At 40.3% G+C, this 27543-nt stretch overlaps 1 protein-coding gene across 4 annotated transcripts in view; it reads left to right on the plus strand.

Annotated features, from left to right (window-relative positions):
- The window catches only part of TDRD3 (tudor domain containing 3), a 314042-nt gene that overhangs the window by 238497 nt on the left and 48002 nt on the right, over positions 1-27543 (plus strand). For all 4 annotated transcript variants that reach the window (XM_084632730.1, XM_084632729.1, XM_084632731.1 and 1 more), the window contains 2 exons: positions 17552-18402; positions 20453-20578. In XM_084632730.1, coding sequence (XP_084488856.1) covers positions 17552-18402; positions 20453-20578 — 977 coding nt within the window. The remainder of the gene's footprint in view (positions 1-17551; positions 18403-20452; positions 20579-27543) is intronic.

Below are 27543 nucleotides of genomic sequence, written 5' to 3' on the forward strand. Positions count from 1 at the left end.
GCTCAAGGGCTATAAGCATTGGATTCTATGGACTGGGGAATGGATTATGATAGCAGTGAGATGTAACAGAAAGCATTACCTGTAATTATGAACTGAAACAGGAGTACTTGTAATTGGGTCTAAAAGGGATAATTATTGATATGAAAATACAGACCACCAATAAAAAAACATAGTGATAATGGTAAATTATAGTGTGTCCTTAATTCTCTTACCAGCAATCTTTTTTTTTTTTAAAAGGGATTGTCAGTCCACTAAATTATTATCTAGGAGTACATTTTTTTTCTGGGCAGATCTTCACTTTCCTTTTCCTTTCATAGTGACTTGATATGCCTGTGGACAGAAAAATTGGTACAAGAGGGCTTTCCTACCCTATCTTCCTAAGCAGAAATTAGTGTCCATTAACAGTCATAAAAATATTTGATGACTAATGTGACTGATATGGCAATTTCCTGTAATGTGTGTGTGGGAGATCTTAACTGTGTTAAGTTTATGTATCATTGTGTGCCAGGGATTGTCTGGAAATTCCATAGGTGAGGGTAATCACAGCTCCTCCAGGAATTAAGAACAGTGGGGGATGATTAGGCAAATTCACTCCGGTTGTAACACCTCAGAGAGGTACCACCACCTGAAGACATTTGCATGTAATGGTTCAGACTGGATTCTCCAGAGGCCAACAGACAAAGAAAGGACTTCTGGATTAATAGTCTGAGTTTAAACTGACTCCAGGCCTTCCTTCTGATCCTGCAAAAGACAGCCTCTTCTGTCCAAGTGGAAGGGTGGGATTGACATCTGCCAGAGCCATTGTTGGAGTTGGGGTGATCTCTGGTAAGTTTATTAGCAAGTATGTAGGTTCTGTTGTTATTAATGTTTTCTCTATAGTGCTTTTACCTCAGGAACAAATGTACTTGCATAGAAAGGACCGTGTGGTAACTTACAAGTGTGGAAAATTAGACTGTTTATATCCACTGGAGAGAAAGCAACATGCAGATTGACCATTTTGGCAGTCTGGCATGCTGAGGAACTCAGTGTAGGCAAGGAGATGTACAGCCTGGAAAGCCCCGTCAGAAAGGAAAGAGACATGGGTCTCCACCAGAGGGAGGTGATAACTGTGGAACCATAAGCCTAAAGTGATTACCCTTGCTGGACCATGAGGGGGAAATAGTGGCACAGTTACCCTAAACTGTGATAACTAAGTCGGAATAAAACAAATATCACAAGGTGCCCAAAGCTTCAGTGAACTGTGAGGTGATCGAACAGGCTGTTATGGTTTTTAGTATTAAGTGCAGTATCGAGTGTACCATTGAAAAGAAGATGATGCGAGAGAGGGCAGAGCCAGAAGAGATGGACATACAAAAAGGCAGTTTCAATACTGTGCAAGGGAAAGATACCAAATTCATAAGACTCATCAAGATGATTACTTCTGGAGACATTTTTGGACTAGTAATTTAGTGTGATTTAAGGATTTTTGCAATCAAAAGAGGGGATGAAGGTAGGTAGCTAAACTATACAGTAATTCTTAAAGAAATCCCAGATGGAAATCAAAATATTTAATATTAATCTTACTGTGGAACTGTCAGCTCACCATAAAATCACCTGGTAAGAACAAAATTTTCCATTTTGCTATGATAATTTAAATATGATTAAATATGCTAACATTCTATTTCTATAATTAAATAAAATGTGTATCTATGTTCTTAGAATTTTTAATAGACCCACATTATAGAAGAGCTACTAGCTGCATTTTATATATCTTACATTATTTGCTACTCTGCATCTAACTTCTATGTAAAGTAACTTTGTCATTATAGTGTTTCTCAAAGGCTTTGTCTAGGTTAGGAAAATAATTTGAGGTTAGGCCATGGTTAACTAATATGAGTTTGCTAACCCCAGTCTAATCACATCCTTTTCCACAGCATAGACACAAGTCTACATACCTTTCACTTTCAATGTACTTGGCTGAAGTCAGATTTCAGGTAGAAGGTACTGACCTTCATTTTTACACTTGAGAAAAGGTTAGGGTTAGTTAATGTTTCACATCCTCAACATCCTCATTTCCTATTCTAGACAAAGGTAAAATGTGTCTGTTCCTAATACGTTGTTGTTCCTAATACATTTTCAAAATAAGGTAAAATTTTATAAATGAAATTGTGCATTTCGTTTGTCAGGGCGGAACAGAAAAATGTAATTTAAAAAAATTGTCTCCCTGCGTCAATTCAATCCAATTAACACCTAAATGTAGGTTTTTGTATTATCTGACAAAATTTATGATTTGGAGTGGGGGGAGGTACAAAGAATACCACCCTTCCCCCCATAACAACCAAACTTCCTCATTGCATCATTTCTATGAATCAAAAAATATTCTTTTCTTATTTGGACTTAAATACTCCAGTGCAGTATTTGCATCAAAAGCACTGCAGCATGGTGCTAATACATGAGAACCAAAAAGTGAAACTGCCTACAAACAAAAGTGAAATTGATGGTAAAGGTAATTCAACATTATTGGTGAAAATTAAACTAGATATATTCAATTCTTTAACAGTGTAGTTTGACATTGGTAGGATCGGCAAGGAAATTTGATTTTTTTGGTGTTTTGTTAATGTGTCTCTAATTATTTATTTTACTATACTTACTTTCATCTGTTAGACTTAACTAAAACGTCGAATAAAAAGATATATATTTTTCCTCTAGTTCCTCTAGTTGCATGTTACTTCAAGGTTCTGCGAGGTCAATTAATCTTTTGTAAATCTTAGTCTCCAATTACAAAATAGCAACTTCCCTTTACTTTTTCGTGTCAAATGAAATACAGAAACAACTTTCCAATTGCTTAACTTATATTCAGAAACTTAGAAATAACATCTTTATATATTGCAAAACACCATTCCCTTAATAAAATTGATTTTATTAAACAGCACTGGCTGGTATTTCCTACTCAGCAAGTTCCTGCTGATTCCTTTAAAAAAGGGAGTAAGGTTTTTTCCATGTTATCTTCTTAAGGTCACAGATGTAAGGAGGCCTAAAGAAGTAAAATAATTGACTGACCGTTTAAAAGGGAAATGCCAGTTGGCTTCCTTAAAACTACTTGGCAGAAGACAAAAGCCTTCTGGCATGTAATTAATTTAGAAATGGAAATTTTTCCAAACCATTTTCCCAAACTTCCAGTTATAATAATAACAGGGCTGATGTGTCTGTTTGTGTGACAAAACAGCATGTCATCTCTATAAAGTGTCAAATTTAGTTTTGTGTATTTGCTACCCTATGGAAATCTGTTGCTTTCCTGAGAGCTTTAGTTAGTGGTTCACTGGAGAGGGCAAAAAGTAGTGGAAACAAGGGACATCCCTGTCTGCCACCTCTGCATAAAAAGAAAACCTTTGACCAGCATCCATTAGTGTTAACTTTTTCTGTTAAGGGATGCATAGAATACTTGCACCTATTTAGTGACCAATTTACATAGCCCAAGTTTATTGAGATACTATAACCTTCATGCAAATTTAACCCTATCTCTAAATTTTTCAACACTGAATGACAAGGCAGGTAGGCTTCACTTATCATTCTGTATTTTTTCCGTATACAACTGATGATGTCAAACATTGCACAATAAACTCATGTAGTACCCTCCGGCTAGGTCCTGGCTATGAAGTAGATCTAGTCCAATAGGTATTACTTGGCTAATATATGTTTGTCTCCTGTAATTAAATGTGGTTGTAAGACTTACTGTTTGTTAGATTTTGATTCTCTCAATGTAAAGGTATAAGGCATTTTTATAAGGGCCCCTTGCGTGTCACAGTAAATATGCATAGAAAAGAAGAGCCAGTTTGAATTTTCTGTATTGAACTGAACCCTAATTCTAACAGATCCAGACTGTCAAGTTCTTCTTTGAAAGATGTACCTGTGGGTGCTCCACAGTAGGTGTCGGTGTGCCCCTGCACCGTTGTGCGGAGATTTTTACAGCAGTACCCGTATTGGCCTCGCATGCGCAGAGGCTGCCTCACATACCAGTCTTGTCTTAATAGTGTGCACGGGCAGCCGAACTCCTCAGTTCCTTCTCTACCATCCTTGGCTGGAGTCAGACCTACAGCAGACTTGTTAAAACTTTTTCTGTTACCCATTTTACATCCTTTTTTCCCTTAATTTAGCACTCTAGTTACAAGATAAGTTCATTCCTTAAAAAAAAAAAAAAAAAAAATTTGTTCTCGCTTCTTCCCCTCAGCCTCCAGCCGACGCTAATATGCCTGACTCCCCAGGATTTAAGCAGTGCACTACATGCAGGGACATCATCCCTATCTTGGATGATCACTCCCAGTGTATAAAATGCCTGGGGGAGTCCCTCATTCTTCAACAATGTGCCCATTGTTCCAAATTAAAATCCAGGGCATGTAAAGACAGAGAACTCTGCCTGAAAATGATTCTTGGGCAGGAGTCACTCGGACCTGCTTCTGACCCAGGTATGGGCTCCTCAGTGAACCGCAGCCCTCCTGCCTCCTGAAAGGACAAAAGAGAAAACGCCAGCCTCCCTCACCCAGAAGGGAAACATGGCAAGCAAAAAGGTCACTGAGCAGGTCTATTTCTTCTATGCAGACCTTCTCTCGGCTCCGCACCTTTGATGCACCGGGTTCCTCCAGCATCACGCTAATCCCGCCTCTGGCTGCGGCGACAGCGCAAGCTCCCGGTGCTGAGAGTTCAGGCTTCCAGTTGCCTGCCTTTCTCATGGTACCGTTTGGCACCGCAATGGACATGGTGCCAGCACAGAGGACCTTGCTGGAACAGACGTGGGCTGCGCTTATCTCCCTGGCACCAGTGACCTCAGTGCATGCATTGATCGCTACGGTGTAGAGAAAGTTGGTGCCAAACGACCCTTCAGTGCCACAGGCGCTCCAGCAGAGGGTTTCTCTCACACAGGCTCTCTGGCACCGCAGTTCATTCATTCACCAAACCTACAGATGTCACCTAACCTACAGTCACATCTACTTGACACCTATTTTTTTTTCCCGGACATTCACATGCGGTCCAGACAGCTGTCTCCTGCTATACCTCACTTTTCTAGTGATGAGGAAGCCATAGTGCAGGGAGACTTTTCATCATACCAGTTCTCCCAGTCACAGACCCAAATCTGCACTGGTCACACAAAATCTAGGTCTTCGTTCATCAAAGACCTCCCTCCCTGGTATACAAACCCGTGGATGGCACCACCTATGCCCTTCCCCGGTCAGTGGCAATACTGAGGTCAATGAGCACCATATAAGCGATTCCACTATGATAGCCAAGGTGCCAGAAATAGGAGCAATGCCACCTCGCCACCACCAGTGCGTACAGCTATGAATGAGACACAACAAGAAGTTGTTACTTCACACTTCGATAAATATGCTACACCTGCTTCCCCAACCCTTCTGGAGCCCGTATCCACACAGGATGAGGCTGTACTGCCCCACCAACGCTGTCTGATGATTTCTTAAAATTTCAAGACCTTATCAAAAGAGTCGCCAAAGAATTGAGGATCAATCTAGAGGAAGTTTCTGAAAACCAACATGAGTTGACTGACATCCTGCAACCTCCCTCCATATCCAAGATTGCCTTACCTATAAATTCAGCCATTATGGATCCTGCCAAAACCACATGGCAGACACCGGCTACTAGCGCACTTACCTGTAAGCGAGCTGACCGGAAATATTTTATTCCTTCCAAAGGGTCTGAATTCCTTTTTACTCACCCAGCGCCAGACTCACTGGTAGTAGAGGCAGCTAACCAAAAGAACAAACACCAATTTCCAAGATCTACCCCAACTGTTAAAGACAGTAAAAGGCCCGACCTGCTTCATCGTAAAGTGTATGCTTCGTCCACATTATAATTCTGGATATTTATTCGGCCATTCTGACAAAATAGGACCACAAAAACTATGAGAAACTCATGGACTTTATTGATGACATTCCAGAGAGCAATAAAACCATCAGTTCAAAGCCATGGTCTCTGAGGGACAAATCATTTCCAGTACCGCACTACAAGCTGCGCTTGATGTTGCTAATACAGCTGCAAGGTCCACTGCTACAACAATTGTGATGCATTCAGCTTCATGGCTTTCATCGTTGTCTTTTCTTCGCACGGTTCAGAATACCAACGAAGATCTCCCTTTTGATGGTGAAAAACTATTTGCCAGTAACAGCAACAATGTGTTTCACTCCATGAAGGATTTGAAAGCGATATTACAGTCTCTGTATCCAAACCCCTGCAAATACGAGACGACAATATAGATACCAACCTTATCAACATCCACGCTACAACAAAGTCATAGACCATATGAACAACATCATCAGCAACCAAGATACCAACATTGCTGTACCAATTCATCGACTCCATGTCAACCCCCTGCCACTAATAAGCAACTCTGAAGATGTGGTCGAGGGTATAGAAAACATCATCCCTACTTAAGTGCCCGTTCCCTTCCTATCTTTGCTCGCCACCCTGTCCCTTTTCCGGGACCCCTCTCACGAACAACTGCTCCACTAAGAGGTGCATCACCTCCTCCAATTAGGAGCAGTAGAACCAGTGCCCAACCAACACAGAGGAAATGGGTTCTGCTCCCATTACTTTTAACAGAAAAGAAAACTGGGCGGTGGCGACCCATTCTTGACCTCAGATACCTCAACAAATTCATTATTAAAAAAAAAATTCAAAATGGTGACTCTTGTAACCCCATAATCTCATAATCCCAGCACTGAAGCAGGGAGATTGGTTTTCAGCCCTCCACCTGCAGGACGCTTATGTTCATGTGACCATACATCCTGCCCATAGATGTTTTATTCACTTCGTTCTGGGCTCACAACACTACCAGTACAGGGTCCTACCTTTCAGCCTCTTGACTGCGCCTCGTGTCTTTTTCCAAACTCCTCGCAGTTGTAACAGTTCATCTCAGAAGGCAGGGAATCATAATTTTTACTTACCTTGACAACTGCCTTTTCAAAGACTGGACCCTCCAAGAAGCCATTCAGTCCACACACCGGACAGTCCAATGTTTCCATGCTCTTGGCCTGTGAATGAACAAAGAAAATCTACACTCACTCCCACCCCACAACTGGAGTTCATAGGAACACATTTCGACTCATACAAAAGAATAGCATCTCTCCCACTCCACCTTTTCAACACCATCAGCCTTTTGGTTGCCAAGCTGTACAACAGTCCACAGGTGATGGCACGAGATTGCCTACAACTCCTAGGCCACATGGCCTCTTGCACTTTTGTAGTCAGGAACACTCGCCTATTCATGAGGTGTTTCCAAAGTTGGATGACCACTGCCTACAGACTGAATGTCTATGGTCTGAACAACCTTTTATACATACTTCCCAGAGTCAAGGACTCTCTCCACTGGTAGACATTGCCTCACAACGTTTGCTCCGGGGTCCCCTTTCTACAGGATGTCCTGCTGGTTATCATAACTATGGATGCATCCCTTATGGGATAGGGAGCACACATGCCCCAATACACTGCCCAGGAGCTTTCATCTCCTGCCGAGACGTCCCTTCCTGTCTAGAACTCTGAACGATACGCAATGCCTGCCTCCATTTTCTCCCCTTCATACAAAACCAACATGTTGGGATAATGACTGACAACATTGTCTGCATGTTCTATGTAAACAGGCAAGGGGGAGGGAATCCCACTCCCTTTCTACAGAAGTGATGAAATGATGGAACTGGTGTCTCAGACACAATGACTGAATATCAGCTGCATACTTACCAGTCTCTCTCAGTACCACCACAGACTACCTCAGCAGAAGATTTCCCATAGACCATGAATGGGAACTAAACGAGGATATAGTACTAGACATATTTCACACATGGGAATACCCAACTACAGACCTTTTGGAAATGCAGCAAACAAGAAATGCCCAAGATTTTGTTCCAGAGCAGAACTAGGCAAACACTCCTCGGGGGATGCGTTCATGTTTCCATGGAACACCAACCTAACGTATGCATTTCCCCAATACCACTCATACACAAAGTACTGATAAAAATATGAACAGACCAAGCCAAGGTCATAATGATCACCCAGACAGGCATGGTACCCTTCCCTTGCCAAGATGGCGCTTCCGCACCCATCCCACTACCCCTCCACCCGAATCTCTTGTCCCAACAACGCGGTCTACTATTCCACGCCAATTTAACCATGTTACACCTCAAGGTTCGGCTCCTTCATGGTTCTCTCATGCCAAGCGAACTTGCTCAGAGCAGGTTCGAAATGTACTCCTTCATAGCACAACGAATTCTACATGCACCATGTACCTTCATAACTGGACAAGATTTACACACTGGTAGGCTGCCACAGAAACCGCTCCTTTTTTCCGTGCCTCTCCTGCTAATCCTTGGCTATCTGTTAGAGATTAAACTCTCTGGACTCTCCCTGAGTTCCATCAAAGTCCACTTGGCCACAATTACAATGTTCCATGATGCCACCGACGATAGGCCTATCTTTGCTCACCCCATTACTAAGCAATTCTTTAAGGGACCCCAAACCCTATACCAAGACATCAAACTGCCTAATCCACCTTGGAACCTTCTCCTAGTCTTAATTTGTCTAACCCAAAAACCATTTGAACCATTAGCCACATGTTCCCTCCTACATCTCTCTATGAAAACTGCATTTCTAGTAATAATTACTTCTGCGAGACGTGCAGGAGAAATTGAAGCACTCATGACAGATCCACCATACACCATATTTTTTAAGCACAAAGTCACCCTACGCTTACTCCCCAGAATTCTACCGAAGGTGCACTCATCTTTCCACGTCAGTGAGCCTATCCCTCTCCCTACCTTTTTCCATAACCACATGCAAATTCCTTTGAATCTACAATGCACGCTTTAGACATGTGCAGAGCTTTGTCCTTCTACTTGGACAGGACTAAAACCTTTAGGCGTTCTGACAAGCTATTCATCCCCACTGCAGAACGCTCTAAGGGCTCATCTGTGCCTCACCACAGACTTTCTAACTGGATCTTGAGTTGCATTTGTCTCTGCTATCAATTACAGAATGTGACTCCCCCTACTTTTATCAGGACTCACTCCACCAGATCCATAGCAGCATCAATGGCCTTTCTGCGTAATGTCCCCCTTAAGGACATTTTCAGAGCTGCCATTTGGGCTTTTTGAGCATAAAACATTATGCTCTTTCACAGGGACCCATCACCGATACACGTATGGGCAGAGCTGTTCTTTCTACTGCTTTCCTTCCAGAGCCGAAGTCCCTACCTCCTTGAGAGATACTGCTTTTCAGTCACCTTCAGTGGAGCATTCACAGGGACACCTCTCGAAGAAGAGGAGGAGGTTACTCACCGGTGCAGTAATGGACGTTCTTCGAGATAAGTGTCCCTGTGGGTGCCCCACTCCCCATCCTCCTCCCCTCTACTTCGGAGCTAGGGCAGCCTCCGTTGTAGAGAAGGGACTGAGGAGTTCGACCACACATGCGCACTATTAAGACAAGACTAGTATGTGAGGCAGGCTCGTGCATGCGTGACTAATACGGGAACTGCTGTAAACATCTCCGAACAGCAGCTCAGGGGCGCACCTACACCGACAGTGGAGCACCCGCAGGGACGCTCATCTCGACGAACATCAGTTACTGCCCAGGTGAGTAACCTCCTCTTTTAGTAGCATGGGAATCTTCAGGTACTGTTAAAGGAGCTAATTATTCCCTAGGCAAAGTGGAATCTTTTTAAATGATGCTCATTTCTTGGATACTGTGATAAAAACAATAAAGTTTTTATCCGTTGTCACCACCCCCTGTGCTGCTACTCAATAGCACATACGTTAGAAACACATTGTTTTCCAGTATGTTAGGCCAATGTTCTGCCAACTTTGTTACCTTGCTGCTAAAATTTTTGACTTGTGGAAAAAAGGTTGTTACATGAGTTCCTCCAAGAACTTAATTTTGGACATATTTAGCTGTGTCAAGTTCTAAGCCCTCTGCCAAAACCATTCTGCTAAAAGCTTCTGTTTTCTACATCACTGTTATGCTATTCTGAATCTTTTTGCTCCTCTGTGTGATGGAGGGTAATTGCACACCTCAGAAATGAACTGTCTGTCTCTTAAATGAACATTATCTTCCAGACAGAAGATTGTCTTTACAAATAATTTGAATTCTGAATCATTAAAAATTCCTTCTCTTGACTTTAAAATCAATCTTGATTTTAAAAAAGTGAACAGAAGCATTATCTGAATTAGTAATGTTCTGTAACTATTCCTTGAAATTGAAATCAATAAGTGGGAAAAAAACATTTGAAGCTAGTTTGTGGAATTATATATAATAGTGTTCCCCAGGATTAAATGAAGGTCCGCAGTGTCACAGTTCCTTCTCTCTCCTATTCCCCTACTGGAAGTAAGCTTTATCAGCCCTGTAATGATAACACATCATACCTGCACACCAACTCATCCATGTTGAGAGGGCAGAGTCAAGACTGCCTTCTCTTTCTCCCCGCCTTCCCATTCCCCGCTCAGTTGTGTGGTAGAGAGCACGGTGGGCCCCACAGCAGCTGCTCTTCCCAACTTGCACAGATTAGTTGTATGGGTTGCCATCTGAAGGAAATAATGGGGTGCCTGATGCCCCGTTACTCCTCTCCATGGGTGTTAGAGGTGGTTCAAGATTGAGCCCTTTCATTTTGTAGCCATGAACATTCTCTAAACTTTAAACAATTTGGAGTTCATTACACAATATGTTTAGATGCAGGACATACTCAGATGGCTGGAAAAAGACATAGATTACACTCCTTTTAAATATAGGCCCAAAGTGTAATTTTTTTTATTACATGACATCCAGACCTGTGTGCTTAATATTTGTGGAGTTTTATAATATTATCCTGAAATAGTTTTTGTGATTATGTCCACGCGTATCTGTTATACCTGATGCATTATTATACATCTCAGTCATCTATTAAATGGACTTGTTTGGGGGTTTTTTGGCTTGTGCTCAAATTTTTTGGCTCTCTTAAAAATATGAATCCCTTCAAATGGATGCAAGGGGCTACCAAGATCCAAATGTAGTGTAGGAAATTACAGGGCGGATCAGTGTGTGAGATACTTACACCATGCCCTGCAACATCCCAGCTGTTTTGTTGCTGGTTACTTTGCTGTTCAGGGATTGTTAATTATATGAAATTATATTGTGGCTTCGTAGTGAATTGCATTATTTGAATCTAGCATATGGCATGCTACTGATTCTTTACTGTACATTTCTTACTTTGGGTAATAAACCTTCTATATTTGTAAGTATATACTTAAGTGCCTTGCTTGCTTGTGGCCTTAAACTGCAATCCCCACCAAAATAATTACATAATTCATAGAAAGATTTCAGAAAATGGCAAAACAGTGTTTCCAGATACTTAAAAATTTAAACCCACAGCAAGAAAACTAAAAAAAACAACCACCTGTTAAAACATTAAATTTATAGTAATTACATCAGATACTGTTATGTAAGATATGAACAGACTATACAATAAATTAACCACCTTCTTTTTCAGAATGACTATCATAAAAATTAGTTTGAAAATTCACCATTATAGAATTTCTGCCCATCCCTAAAACAGACACAGGAGTTGAATATAAAAATCTCTTCCAAGTTTTTCTGCAGACATAAACATATGCCTCTGATGTCCCCCAAGGCAAACCAGTCTGTTTAATAGCTGACTGTCATCAGTTTAACTAGAAACTGTCCTCAGACCATGGGAAACTGTGTGTTACCAATATGCACTCCAAAAGCTCTTCAAAAACTACTTATATCCAGATTTAGTTTAAACTATCACATGCTTTGAGTGACAGTTTATACACTAAGTAATATTACTTTTCACATCAAAATAAATTGTAAATATGTTTTCATTTATGGAATATGAAAAATGACTGTCATTATACCAGGGTGGAGAAAAATCAATGATTGTTTTTAAAAACCAAAAAAAAAAAAAAAAAGGGATTTTTTCATTTTAATTGGATTTTTTATTTTATTGTTTAAATTATAATAGGAGTTTTTATTTTTAAAGATAAAACTTTTTAAAATGAAATCTCAATTTGATATAAAATATGTGTGACCAGAGTCGCAGAGGAGCCAACCGAGGTCACTCAATTAGGGTGAAATGCAAAGAATGGGGCAGACAGTCCCCAAGTTGGTGGCTATTCCAATACGTAGATTTACCAAACCAGCACAAAACAGCTTCTGTAATACCTCGCTGGTTACCCAGAAGCCAACAGCACAGTTCCCTTAGAGTAACCCAGCCTCAGGCCTCCACCCAGATACCCACGTCAAATATGATGAGGAGTACTGAAAATCTTATTCATCATATAAGAAAGTTCTACTAATCCCAAAGGATCTGACACATTACCTCCCAGGTTAATGAATATTCCAGATTTTACCCAAATACATGCTTACAGCCAGTTCTCATTAACTAAACTAAAATGTATTAAAAAAAGAAAAGAGAGTGTTGATTAAAAGATCAGTATACATACAGACATGAGTACAGTCTTGAGGTTTAGATTCATAGCAGAGATGGTGAGCTTTGTGGTTGCAAAGAGTTCTTTCAGAATTGGTCCATAGGTTATAGTCCAAATTATATTCAGGGTGGTCCAGTCAGAGCTGGGATCTCAATCTTGTATATCTTGTAAATCTTGTAAATAAGCTTCCCCTGCATTGAAGCATCAAGCAGATCTGAGATCATAGAATCTCAGGGTTGGAAGGGACCTCAGGAGGTCATCTAGTCCAACCCCCCTGCTCAAAGCAGGACCAATCCCCAACTAAATCATCCCAGCCACGGCTTTGTCAAGCCTGACTTTAAAAACTTCTAAGGAAGGAGATACCACCACCTCCCTAGGTAACGCATTCCAGTGTTTCACCACCCTCCTAGTGAAAAAGTTTTTCCTAATATCCAACCTAAACCTCCCCCACTGCAACTTGAGACCATTACTCCTCGTTCTGTCATCTACTGCCACTGAGAACAGTCTAGATCTATCTTCTTTGGACCCCTTTCAGTTAGTTGAAAGCAGCTATTAAATCCCCCCTCATTCTTCTCTTCCGCAGACTAAACAATCCCAGTTCCCTCAGCCTCTCCTCATAAGTCATGTGTTCCAGTCCCCTAATCATTTTTGTTGCCCTCCGCTGGACATTTTCCAATTTTTCCATATCCTTCTTGTAGTGTGGGGCCCAAAACTGGACACAGTACTCCAGATGAGGCCTCACCAATGTCGAATAGAAAGGAACAATCACGTCCCTTGATCTGCTGGCAATTCCTCTACTTATACATCCCAAAATGCCATTGGCCTTCTTGGGAGCAAGGGCACACTGTTGACTCATATCCAGCTTCTCGTCCACTGTAACCCCTAGTTCTTTTTCTGGAGAACAGCTGCCTAGCCATTCGGTCCCTAGTCTGTAGCGGTGCATGGGATTCTTCCGTCCTAAGTGTAGGACTTTGCACTTGTCCTTGTTGAACCTCATCAGATTTCTTTTGGCCCAATCCTCTAATTTGTCTAGTTCCCACTGTATGCTGTCCCTACCCTCCAGCGTATCTACCTCTCCTCCCAGTTCAGTGTCATCCGCAAACTTGCTGAGGGTGCAGTCCACACCATCCTCCAGATCATTAATGAAGATATTGAACGAAACCGGCCCCAGGACCGACACTTGGGGCACTCCACTTGATACCGGCTGCCAACTAGACATGGAGCCATTGACCACTACCTGTTGAGCCCGACAATCTAGCCAGCTTTCTATCCACCTTATATTCCATTCATCCAGCCCATACTTCTTTCACTTACTGGCGAGAATACTGTGGGAGACCGTGTCAAAAGCTTTGCTAAAGTCAAGGAACAACACGTCCACTGCTTTCCCCTCATCCACAGAGCCACTTATCTCGTCATAGAAGGCAATTAGATTAGTCAGGCATGACTTGCCCTTGGTGAATCCATGCTGACTGTTCCTGATTACTTTCCTCTCCTGGTGGTTGGATCAGGCCCTAATTACCATTCACATACATTCTAATATGTCTTTCATGGTCGGCTTTGGGTCATTTAGCCTGCAGGATGCTTAACCCTTTCTGGCCATGTGTCACGCTTTGTATAAGATTCTTTGCAATTACATAACAGTGGTAGCAACATTGATTTGCATGGTTATTTTTTAATTAGACCACGTCACAATATGTTAAGGCCTAAACTACTTATTATCTCTTAAAATACGTAAATAAAAAAAATATGCTGACTCCGTAAGCCTCTATCAAAATCTTTGAGTTAAAAGCTGCTTTTCTATATAAATAATCAGGGGGAAACATCTGACTTTTGAGGTCAAGTTTTATAAATATGGCACAGTAGGTCAGCCTAAGTAATTTAGGAGGCCGTCTTATTTTCAAGAGACTGAAGTGTGACTAGAAATTTAAGCTCCAGTCACTTTCAGTTCAGCATATTTGAAAATTTTCCCAGGCTGACCTGAAATAATCAGTTTAATTAGCTGACTATAGTTAATCCCTCATTTAATAAATCATTTAGTTGTAATTGTGAAACATGTTTTCATAAGAGAAGTTTTTGTATCCAAAATCTTTTAAGGTTTTTTGTTTAATACAAATAAATCTTATACGCTGCTTTGTGTGTTTAATTAAATTCCAGTTACCATTCTAATGAAGCTTAATACAAATCATGTGCAAAAACTTAATTATCTAGTAAATAAGCAATATATCATTTAGCATTTTCTAACATACTAAAAATGTTTGCAGTGTTACTGTAGCTGTATTCGTCCAAGGAAATAAGAGAGACAAGGTGGGTGGGATGATATATTTTATTGGACCAACATCTTTTGGCAAAAGAGACAAGCTTTCGAGCTACACGGAGCTGAAGAAGAACTCTGTGTAGTTCAAAAGCTTGTCTCTTTCACCAACAGAAGTTCATACTAAAAATAAACAGTTAATAAGAATCTGAAAATATTAAACTATATGATTGCTTAAATAAATGTACATCTTTCTAGTGTACCCTCTTAGATAGCAAAAAGATGCACTAAATCTAGTGTAAATGCTCTATTTAGTTCAACTCAACATGTTTAATGATTATATCAGCCAGTGAGAATGCACCTTTCTTTAGAGAATAACTAAAGTACAAATGGAAAAGTTGATTACGATGAATTATTTAAATTGAGACTTTCCACTTGGTGATTTAAATAATTAATTAAATCACTGATTTAAATAGCCTTGATTTAAATCAATGTACCCTACATTAATCCCTTGATAGCTCCTAAAGGAATTGCAGGTATTCTGGACCCCTTGGGTATGTCTACACTGCAGTTAGACACTCACGGCTGGCGTGTGTCTGCTGACTCAGGCTCACAGGGGTTAGACTGCAGGGCTGTTAAACTCCACTGTAGACATCCAGGCTTGGGGGCAGCCTCGGCTCCAGGACCTTGCAAGGTGGGAGGGTCTCAGAGCTCGGCATAGGCATCAGGTTCCACTGACACCTATGGCTACATGGTGCAATGTGTTAACTTGAGACCGAATTCTGACTTGAGCTACACAGCTGCAACTCCCATTAACTTTGGGAGGGTTGCAAATGAGTATATTGAGGACAGAATTTGGCTTTACTTTTTACAATTATTCTGTACTGCTGTATCTCAAACTAAATAGTGTGAATAGCTCTATTGAACTTGAAAAGACTACTTGAGAAGGAAGAATGGTCTTAAAATTTGCTAAAAGGTGCTGCTAATAAAAATGCTTTGTACCCTTTTCATAAGACTAAATACAAAAATTGACAGAGTTTCAAGGACCCAATTCCCAGTGAAAGTCCTTTTTTTTTTTTTTTTTTTGGTAAATAGTTTTATTGGACTAAGTGACGTACATGTGACTATAAAGTAACATAAGCAGTGGTTCCAAATTTTTATATTCAGTTTGTTCCTTTTGATCATTTTCCGTAGGGGCATGTGCAATGAATTGTGATTAATTTCACTAAATAATTGGCCAGAAAAAAGCCAGGTTACCCTGAAGGATAATACGTTTACTTACACAATGTGTTTTTGTAATGTCCTGTGTAATTTGACTTACAATTATACAATTATAATTCTCAACTATTAGTTGCTAGTACTTGGTATGGATTTGATTCAGCAAGGTAATAAGCATGTATTAACTTTAAACACATGAGTAATCCCACTGAAGTCAGTGGGGCCATTGATATGCTTACTTTCCTTGCTGACTCAAGGTCTATTTTGGCACTTCTCTGGTAATGTCGGGTTTTTTGTTGTTTTTTTTTTTTGTTCTTAACAGTATGGCTCTTTCCTAGATTTGTACATGTCTGTTTATAAATATTTTTTCTGTTTTCTCACGTAATTTCGTTGCTATTTCCCAATTTTTTCTGTTCTGTGTAACTTTGGAATAACATTTAAGAATATTTTTGCAAATGTAAAACCAACGTGAAAGATCTCTGTTAAGAACATAGTGAAAGAACGAAATGCACCTTATTTTCAAGTGTTTTCCAGCAAAAGCGATCCAGGAATGGTATTGCTGTCTTGTTGGATTCTTCCTGCCATGTTCGTGAATGGGGGTTTGGGAACAGACAAGATTAAAGATTGAAAAGATGGCATAAGCAGATAAAAGCTTTAGTATTACTTTGTAGTCTCTGAGGCTTGTAAATTTTCTGGTTAGCTCACTGACTTTTTCATAAGAAGGTCTCCCTGTTACATTCCATTTAAAGGTTTAGCTACTATCCATTTTTCAGATACTGTACCTGTCCCCGTTTGCTGTCAGAGAGAAGAGATTAAGAGAAGATGTTGTCCCTAGTCTCTGTTTACCAGAAGCTGGGAATGAGTGACAGGGAATGGATCACTTGATGATTACCTGTTCTGTTCATTCCCTCTGGGGCACCTGGCATTGGCCACTGTCGGAAGACAGGCTACGGGGCTAGATGGACCTTTGGTCTGACCCATTAATGCCATTCTTATGTTCTTAAACACACCTTGTTGTATCTTGAGTATGTCTGAGTTCATCTACATCTTGCTCTGAATTTGGAAGCCGTAATTTAAATTAGAAATCTTCTTTTTTTCCTTTCATCCGATGAAGTGAGCTGTAGCTCACGAAAGCTCATGCTCAAATAAATTGGTTAGTCTCTAAGGTGCCACAAGTACTCCTTTTTTTTCCCTTTGTGTTCTCCCCTTCCTTTTCTCCACACTGGAATCTTTGTTTTCTCTCCCCTCCTTAAAATGGCAGCTGTTCAAGCAAGTTGCCTTTGGGGAAAAATGAGTGGCTTCCTGCAGATCTCTCACCCACACTTTCAGGTGAGTACGTGTTTTGATGGAAGTACCACAGAGTATGGTACATATTTCCCACTGGATTTGGCAATGATAATCTCAAGTTCAAACCTAGTTCTGTCCCTGTTAAACATGGTGTACTATTCCATTGCCACACCACGTGCGTGAACGCCACTTGTTTTTCTAAACTAATCATAGAACCTCTGTATCTTTCAGTGTCTGACGTGTTATTTCTTAAAACTGATTCTTTGTATGTGAAGTAAATTGTTCATGCCACAAATTAATGGTGCCAGTAATTGAAACACTGTGTCCTTTTTCTTTGTAGAACCAAAATCACAGTCTCATCCACCACATCAAGTGCAACACAGAGTGCTCAATATAGAGCAGAATGGCATAAAAGACTACACCCATCCAAGACATCTTCCTCGAAATGATACTAGACAGCCAAGAAATGAGAAACCCCCTCGTTTTCAAAGGGACATTCAGAATTCAAGACAGGTTTTGGAAAGTAGTGGCTTACCAAGAAACAGAGGTCCTGAAAAACACAGCTCTTTAGGACTAGAACAGTGGACTGAGGATAAAAATAAGTGTGATAGACTTTATCCAAGGAATGATAGGCTAAAGGATATTGGTCATCCCTCAGCCATTCACCAGAGTGATGTTTCTTTTAGAAAGAGGGATAATACTATGCAAAACAGACTAGGAAAAGGGGCTGCATTCATGGAATTGAGAGAGAATACCAGTGTTCAAGATACCATTGGTGATGATGATGATCAGAAACGAGGAAAAAAGGAAAACCAAATACATAATCCTGACAATTTTTATGACAGGAAAACACGAACAATAAGTAATGAAACTTTCAGTTTAAAAAATGAGCAACATTTTGGTATGAATAGTGACTACAAGAATCCTATTAGAACTGATAGTTTTAATGCTTTACCAAATGGAGACACTGAATATCCACAGAAAGGAAGACGAGTAGGACCTATTAAATCACCAGGACCCAATGTTGCTCCACCTTTTGAAGACAAAATGTTATATTATAACGCTGGTCCGAAAAGGAGATCTGGGCCCATCAAACCAGAAAAAATATTGGAACAGTCTATTCCTGTGGAGTATGGTAAAAGCTGGAGGCCCAGGGATGAATGTTTTGCTCTTTATTGGGAAGACAACAAGGTATGCCCCAGTCAAGTAGGAAATACTGTAAATTGTATCTTTAAAAACAAAAGGGATGGTGGCTTCAATGTGCTGCCACAAAGGGGGAGGGGGGAGAGAGAGAGCGTGTGTGTAATTTCTTATTTGAGCTAGTAACTTGTTACCTAGGACCGCATACGTGAGGTACATGGCGTACTAAGTCTTGGGGAAGGGAAACGGAATTCCTTGCTGTCCAGAGTGATCTTTATGGTGAACAGATGACATTTTTGGTGCTAGCAGCAGCAGCCTACAGCCCTTCTTAATATAGGTGAAGATCACATTGATCAGGGGAAATGGGCACCTCCCTGCTGTTTGATTTTTATACGTCACCAGGACATTGTTTATTAGCTGAAATATTTCTAGAATGGGTTAATTATTTGTGTCTATATTAAAAAACCAACAATTTTGTTGTCTTGACTTTAAAAGTATAAATATTCCCTTGTTTCATTTGAACTTTTTAATGTTTCCAATTCCTGCTACTTCTGATTCGGAGAAGAAATTTTCTTTTTTTTTCTCATTGTTATGGCCAGTTTACATTATTTTTTCCCAATTGTTAATCTCAATTGCTATTGCCATCCATCTGTTTTGGTTTCTTAATCTCTGCCCCCCAACCCTGAGTTTTTTGATAATCTGAAAAGAAAAATTACATTAATTTTTTGTGGGTTTTTATGTGGATTTTTTCATTGTTGGTCTAACAGCTAATATTTCTAATGATGTCATATGTCTGTTTTTTTATCAGGTGTGATTTGTATTATTTTAATATTTTAAGCAGTCATTCTGCTGTATAAATGTTCAGAGTGGGAACTGTCCAGGGCAGTTTTGGAAACTTTTACAATAATGAATTTTTTTCTTTTAAATAAAGAAGCAATTAAGGTTTTTTATTTTTAATCTGCCTCTTTGGCTTATATGACTCAAACAAATGGTCAGATGTTCACACACAAATGTTTGCCGTCATGAGGACAGGTTAATATAGGGGGTTGCATGTTTCAAATATGTGTGCATATTTGGAACTGGTTCATTTGCATCGTGTACACGAATTATGGATGGAATTTTTTGAGAAAAATAATTTAATCATTGTGTGATGCTTGAATTGCTGGGTTGTGGATAGTCAGGAACTCACAAAATGTGCTAAGCAAGAACGTAATTCATTGCTTGTTACTGATGTAGTGTATCTTGGTGAAAATTAGCGACAAGAAATGTATTGATGCAGCAGATAGTCGTGGACTGGTGTGTGCCTGTGCTTGTTTGGAAAGATCCTGTAGCCAGGTAGTCAAGTGCAGTGGTGGTTGTAATTACTATAGGAAATAATGATTTCTTCCTGTTGAACTCTATAAAGAGTGATAGGATAGCCTCCAAAGATTTGTTTCAGTCTGGAGATTATCTGAACATAGATGCTTGATAGGGAGGATTAATTTGTGTGAGCTGATTTGAACATATTTCAGCTTAGTTCTGTTTGGGAAAAGGCTGAGGTTAGTTTGGCTCACGGCTGCTCTAAATCCCCTTTAAGATCCTTGCAGAAATTAATTAGAAGTGTACTTGTTCAAACTTCTTGTTTTGTTAGAATTAGAAAAGTGAATCCCTACTCTCCTTCTATAAATCCTTCTAGAAAGATAAAATAGTTGTCATCTTGATACCACTTTTCTGTCTCTGATAATGCCACCAGGACTTCCCTGCATTTTAAACCCTAAATCACTTAGGCATTCTGTTGGTCTAGGAATGCTCACACATTTTTTGTAATAATCTGAATGTGTTCTGAATAAAAAGTCCAAATGAATTGTTAATTTTTAGCTCTGTCCACTGTCTATCTTTTTTCCATTGTGTAAAAATGTCCAGGTAATGAGGGACATGTAAATTTGCATTTGGTTTGAAACTGACATGAGTTTCTAGAATATGCATATTTGATACAAACATTTTTTTGAAAATTTAATAAATTTTATAATAAATTGTTTAAAATATAATATTTTAAAATGTTACTGATTTTCTTGTAATATTTAATCCAATGTTTTATGACCTTTTGAAATTTCTCTTTAAGTTTTATAGAGCAGAAATTGAAGCTCTTCATTCTTCTGGAACAACTGCAGTTGTTAAATTCTGTGATTATGGAAACTATGAAGAGGTGCTACTAAGCAACATCAAGCCCATTCACGCAGAGGCATGGGTATGTGATAACAAATTGTATACAAAGATATAAACTACATTATTTGTACAAAATATGTAGCTTTAAACAGATGAGTCCTGCAGAGGGTGTAAATGTAAAAGCACTGTGTGGAAAAATACTTTAAAACTGAATAGATCTGCCTTAGTTATTTAAATAAACACCCTTAGATAATAGAAAAGAATCCTGTGGTATTATTTTTCATGTATAATAAAATTAAATTGTATTGTTTTGAAAATGAATACCATTATTTACTTGTTAGAGAAACAGTGATTTGTATATGCAAAATGGGCATTTTATGCATATTTTATTCTCTCTCAAGTTTGTGTTTACTCTATATATGGAATACCAAGTGATTGTCAAAATAAGATTTCTGATTCACAGACATGGCTATTGTTTTTTTTTTTAATATGTAAAGATTAGGAAAAGAGCCTTTCAGATATACAAATATATTCCAAACATTTTTATTATGTGTATATGTATAGGTAAAAAAATACAGATTTGTTTGTATCATGATTTTTCTTTTTTTTTTTTTGTTTCACTTTTTTCTTCTTTGCCAAATATCATGCCAAAATTGTGTGATTACAGAGATTCGCTTAGAACATATTGGCCTTATAGCATCTATTTTTTAAAAGGCTTTGGAAATATGCAGTCACCCAGTGTTCACTGCCAACTGTCTTTCATCTTGAGTTGTTACCTCTCATTCTGTGGACCTCCCTTGTGGATTTTTTGTTTTTGTTTTGTTTGGCAACTCTACAGGAATCTGAAACGTTTTCTAGTTTCTGCATTAATTTTCCTATGAAGTCTCAATATCTTATTTCCACTGGTCGAACTGCTACTTACCACCTTTTGGGACACAGTTGTTTCGCAACTCTTGATATTTCAAAATCTTCCACTTGTAAGGCACCTCATTCCTTTCTCCCATCTTCTCTCTTTGAGTTTCACCACAGGCTGATAGTTGGTCTCAAAGTGCTTATGGAGAAACCCTGAGATTTCGCTATTTTGCTGCTTGGATATCCTTGCAGCTCTGAATTTCTTGCACGAGAACGCTATTTGCACTTTGCGCTTTACTTTTGTGTCCTGATGCTAGATCTAATTCTCATTTTAAATGCATTCCTCTTCAACTTCTCAACACTTATTGGAATCTTGTTCTAATGCTAGTAGATATATTTTAAGTTATTTTGTGGTTTCTCTCTCTCAGTATTCATACATTAACCAATGTAAGAGTGACTTAGGCAACATATACAGCAATTCAAAGTGAAGTTCTAAAGTCTTGTGGTTCACCATAAGATTTGAGACTTTCTGGGGCTTGATCAGTATGATCCAGTTTATAGCTGTCTCCAAACTGACTGCAGGGATTCCTTTCATTCAGTCATTTTCTATTGTCAACAAGAGTGGCTATGCTCCATCCTTTAGAGGGATTCTCTATGTTTGACCCTAGTCTTTCCACATAATACTGGTCCTTGATAATCTGTATTGAAGATGTGCTGTTACCTACACACAGGCATCTTCTTTGTCCCATACTTCAGCTCTGGTTCTGTAATACTGCTTGGTTCCCCACATTGTATTTAAAAGCATCCTTTGAAGCAAGTGTCGGTGATGATAGGAGGAGCTTTAATGATTTAACTCTATAGTCTATGCTGCAATAAAACCACAAAGCATATTCAATCTATTTTTCAGATTCCTTGTGACTGTTTTCTCCAAAACACTTTTTTGGTGCTTAGAAACTGAATCACACCTAAAATTTCTCAACATACATCAAAATAGAGAAAGTACTTCTCTGCAGGAGGAGGATGCAAAAATATTATGTCAATCAGCAGCAAAGTAAGAAACACTGAACTGAAGGCATATGAAAATCCAGTTTAACCACTGTGTTGTTCTGTTTCTTTTGGCTGACATCCTCTATGACCACACCCAAATGATGCTGAGATACTGCTTTCCCCATAAGCATAACTATCAAACTGCTTACTGTAGAAGTGTAGTGATTCTTGGTGTTATCAATAAGAAAAAGATTTTTCATTGTCAATATAGATATAGGACTGGACTGCTTTAGTGAAAGAATCTTCTCTCTTTGCTGGGATGTAGATCCCATCTGCCTGATATTTCTGGGATCCCCTTTTAATTTCCGCCTCATCTGAAGAAGTTAATGCAAGATGACCTGAAGGTTCCTAGAGCTATACATTACATGTGGAAATCTATTGCTGCAGAGTGATAGTCCTGCTGTAGCGTTCTTCCCTTATCTCATTTTCTTTGGATCCTGGTACGTTTCTTTTAAAAAAACCTCTCTGACAGCAAACATACTGATTGCTAGAAATATAGAAAACCAAACCATTGGCATTAGTATACCAAATGTTACAAACCTAGCTCTGATAGGTTACACAAGGTAAATAAAAGGGCTACTGAGTATTGGTTTTTTTAAAGACCCCATTAACAACTATCATTGTACTTGTCATGCAAAAATAATAAATCTTTATAGTTTTGCTTAGTTCTTGTAATATATGTATAAAAGCCCTGCAATCTGACTGTTTTTAATTAAAAATTTTTTTTTTTACTTTACATTATTTAAGAATTCTTTTAGTGGTCATCTCCTACACAAGGTTTTGAAAATGTACCCCCTTGTTTCCCTAAAGGTAGCAGTGATCACTTAATGAAAATGTTATATTCCTGACAAAAAACACACCAAAAAAGCCTTTGTAGAAATAACAATTGCTTGTTTTTCTATTATAAGATGTAAAGTTATACTAGCAAACTGAAAAGCATGAAATGTTAAGGGGCTTCATGACTAAATTAATAGTCTGTTGTGTTGAAAAATAAAATAAAGTGAAGATAATACTTTAAACCTAAAGTGTTAATTTTTTCCTCAAAGTTCTAGGTTTATTTTTTCTTATTAATTACTACTGGTTTTCTTTCTAGCATAAGTGTTTACTTGGTCACTTCACTATGAAGATCATTTATTTATTTTCTCCTTTTCCTTCCTGTCATCCTTGGGTAATAATCTGATAGGGTTTGCTCCTGGATCTACAGATAGAGTTTTAGGTTGTGGTTATAACTGCTTTTTTCCTGTAATGTAAAGAAAGGCAACACTATGTCTTCCCCCACCTCCATACATGGTAATCTCATTCTGGTGTTTCTAGAGTCCAACTAGGATTAGGTTCATAGGAGCTTTTCTCAGTGCCTCTTTACTTAAATAATAGTGATTATAAAATAAAGTCTATAGTTTGTTTGTTGTTAGTCTCTTCTTCCTGAATCCCACCGTACAATTCTGCATAGAGAGCAGTGTCTCCTAACCATGAGGCAAGGAGGTGTAAAGAACTGTCAATCAAGATAAGTATAATGATGCTTTCTCCACACTCTGTGGCTTTGTGAGGCATGGAATCCATTCATCAGGTAATTTCTTGTTTTGGACTATCCAGTATGGGGAGGTTGCAGAAGGGAAAGGAAAAAAGAGAGGAGTCTAAGGCTCCAGCTGCATTATTCTTGCTAGCATAAGTACTTCTTTTGGAGCAGGGTAGCAATCTTAATTCTAGGTGGTCTTGCTTCCAGCTTTCTGTCTCCTTCCTCACAGACTTGTAGGCACTTTAAAAGTTCTGACCCTTTCTTAAAGCAGACTGTATCTTTGGCCCTCTCCCACAACAGTTTCTAGTGCCGGGTAAGTAAAAGAAATTTAGGGCCCTTCTCCAGCAACGTTCCTTCGTTGGAGTAATGCACCGGACAGGGCTTTCAGCTGCCTCTTCTACCTACACTCAGTCATGCAGTTGTGTCTTGGCTGGAGAAAACTTTTGCTGCAGGGTCTGAAAATCAGTCATTCTAGGGCGCAGGGCAACTCTTCCAACTCCCCGCCCCCCGCGACTCTTGATTTATAGCAACTATAGATTACTTGAAAGATCTGATTTTCTTTTTGTGCACTAACGTATTTAATGCCCTAGCACAGAGGTGGCAAACTACAGCCGGCGGGCCACATATAGCCTGCGGGACCATCCTGCCCGTCCACTGAGCCCCCGGTCCGGGAGGCTAGCCCCTGGTCCCGCCCCTGCTGTCCCCCTTCCCCTGCAGCCTCAGCTCACTGCGCCCCTGGCTCTGTGCTGTGTGGTGGTGTGTCTGGCTCCAGCCAGGCGGCACGGCTGCCTGTCCTGGTGCTCTGGGCGGCACGGTAAGAGGGCAGGGAGCAGGGCGGGTTGGATAGAGGGCAGTGGAGTTTGGGGTGGTGGTCAGGGGGCAAGGGTGTGGATAGGCGGTCAGAGGGCAGGGAACAGGGGGCATCGAATGGGGGCAGTCAGGGAGAAGGGGTGGTTGGATGGGGCAGGGGTCCTGAGGGGGCAGTCAGGAATGAGAGGAGGGGTTGGATGGGACGCTGGGGGACAGTCAGGGGTTGGGGGTCCGGGACTGTCAGGGGACAGTCAGGGGTTGGGGGGACTGTCAGGGGACAGGGAACAGGCGGGGTTGGATGGGGCAGGAGTCCCGGGGGGGCTGTTAGGAGGTGAGAAGCAGCGGGGGTCTGATAGGGGGCAGGGGCTGGGCCACGCCTGGATGTTTGGGGAGGCACAACCTCCCTTAACCAGCCCTCCATACAATTTCAGAAACCCAGTGTGGCCCTCAGGCCAAAAAGTTTGCCCGCCCCTGCCCTAGCATCACACCACACTGCTTTCACAGCTTACATTTAGGCAGCAATCCTCCCTGTTGTTAATATTTAGGCAGACAGAATGAATATGACTGAGACAACTTTATTGTTATTCTCTAATCTAACTACTGATGGCTTCTTGCTTATCACCTTGTTTGTCTAGCCTCCTAAAAATGAGTCAGCCAAGTAAGGTTCTTCTAACATACTGTTTCTCAAACTGAGGGCCCCAACCCAAAAGGGAGTCGTAAGACTATTATAGGGGGGTCATGAGTGCAGTGGCTGCTGGCCAGGCGCCTAGCTCTGAAGGCAGTGCTGCTGCCAGCAGCAGCGCAGAAGTAAGGTATGGTATGGAGGTGGGTCTTCACGGTCTGAAATATTTTCAAAGAGGGTCCCAGCAAAAAAAGTTTGAGGACCCCTAACAATCTAATATAATAATTCAAAGATTGCCTTAGGAGAACTACCCATGTCTAGCTGCATCCATTAGAAACACAACATTCTTCTTTTTATATCTGCTTCAGATAAGCTTCAAGAACTTTAGCTCTTTGGCTCTTTCACCATTAGGAAAACCTCCAGGTTGATAGTTGGATTCACAATGTGTTGAATGAATGATTGAGGATTCCCTTATGCAGGATTTCCTGCTACCTCCTCTCCACCCACACACTCACATAGTTTTCATCTGGAAGGCTACCATTGCAGGCTCTGTCTCCCATAAAGGGTCTCATGGTCATGATCTCTCTACTCCCATGAAAACTCTAGGTTTGGGTTTTTGTGGATATGTGCCTTCAAAATCCAGTTTTTCCATTATGATGGTTTAGTTTCCAATCTCTTCTCAGTGGCAAAGAGTCCTGTGGCACCTTATAGACTAACAGACGTATTGGAGCATAAGCTTTCGTGGGTGAAGTATTCACCCACGAAAGCTTATGCGCCAATACGTCTGTTAGTCTATAAGGTGCCACAGGACTCTTCGCTGCTTTTACAGATCCAGACTAACACGGCTACCCTTCTGATACTATCTCTTCTCAGTTAAACTAAAACAAGACTTTGCTGTGGGTCTCTGAGTTTCTTGAGTCTTTCCCCATTCTTGTGAGGGAACACTTTGACAGAAAGGAAACAGCAAGGAGTCTTAGATTCCTGTTACTTCTTCCAAAGGGTATCATTCATGTTTGGTCATCTTTTCCTTTTACATAGGAAGTCATAGACTCATAGAATATCAGGGTTGGAAGGGACCTCTGGAGGTCATCTAGTCCAACCCCCCTGCTCAAAGCAGGACCAATCCCCAACTAAATCATCCCAGCCAGGGCTCTGTCAAGCCTGACCTTGAAAACCTCTAAGGGAGGAGATTCCACCACCTCCCTAGGTAACCCATTCCAGTGCTTCACCACCCTCCTAGTGAAAAAGTTTTTCCTAACATCCAACCTAAACCTCCCCCAATGTCACTTGAGACCATTACTCCTTGTTCTGTCATCTGCTACCACTGAGAACAGTCTAGATCCATACTCTTTGGAACCTCTTTTCAGGTAGTTGAAAGCAGCTATCAAATCCCCCCTCGTTCTTCTCTTCTGCGACAAAACAATTCCAGTTCCCCCAGCCTCTCCTCATAAATCATGTGCTCCAGTCCCCTAATCATTTTTGTTGCCCTCCACTGGACTCTTCCCAGTTTTTCCACATCCTTCTTGTAGTGTGGGGGCCCAAACTGGACACAGTACTCTCCTTTGAGTAGTTTCCTATACTTCTGAGAGTGTTTTTTCCTTTCCTTCATTATCTTCTAACAGACATAACCCTAGGGTACATCTACACGAAAGCTGGGAGCATGCTTTCCAGCTCAGGTGGACATATGTGCTAGCTCTGCTTTCATTAGCATGCTTTAAAAATAGCAATGTAGCCAAGAGATGGCTTGGACTAGGTTTGTATGCAGGTGGCTACCCCTGGCCACACTGCTATTTTTAGTGTGCTAGCTTTAAAAGATCTAGTGTGTGTTTGTCTACTCATGCTGGGAAGCACACTCTCAGCTGCAGTGTAGACATACCTGTACAGATGCAAGCCGTATGGAAAGCAGCTCTTGAGGTTCACCTGGATTAGGAGTCTGTGAAGATTTCTCATCTTGGTACGTGTAGGCTGTACAATTTCACATGTTTCTCTCTGACTCTAGGTTGGCAAATGCTCGTCAAGCAGACCATTGTAGGCCATTTTCCCATCTTACATTCAGGCATTTCTCATTCATCCAGCCTGTGTAATATCACTACTTGTTATTACAGATTACATCCCTTTCCCCATTTTGTGGTTGCTCAGAAGTGTTAAACACCTTTACCATCTAAAAGATAAACTTACCATCCCACTCTTTTAACCTTTC

This window comes from Lepidochelys olivacea (genome assembly GCF_965140295.1).
Source record: "Lepidochelys olivacea isolate rLepOli2 genome assembly, chromosome: 1".
Classification (NCBI taxonomy): domain Eukaryota; kingdom Metazoa; phylum Chordata; order Testudines; family Cheloniidae; genus Lepidochelys; species Lepidochelys olivacea.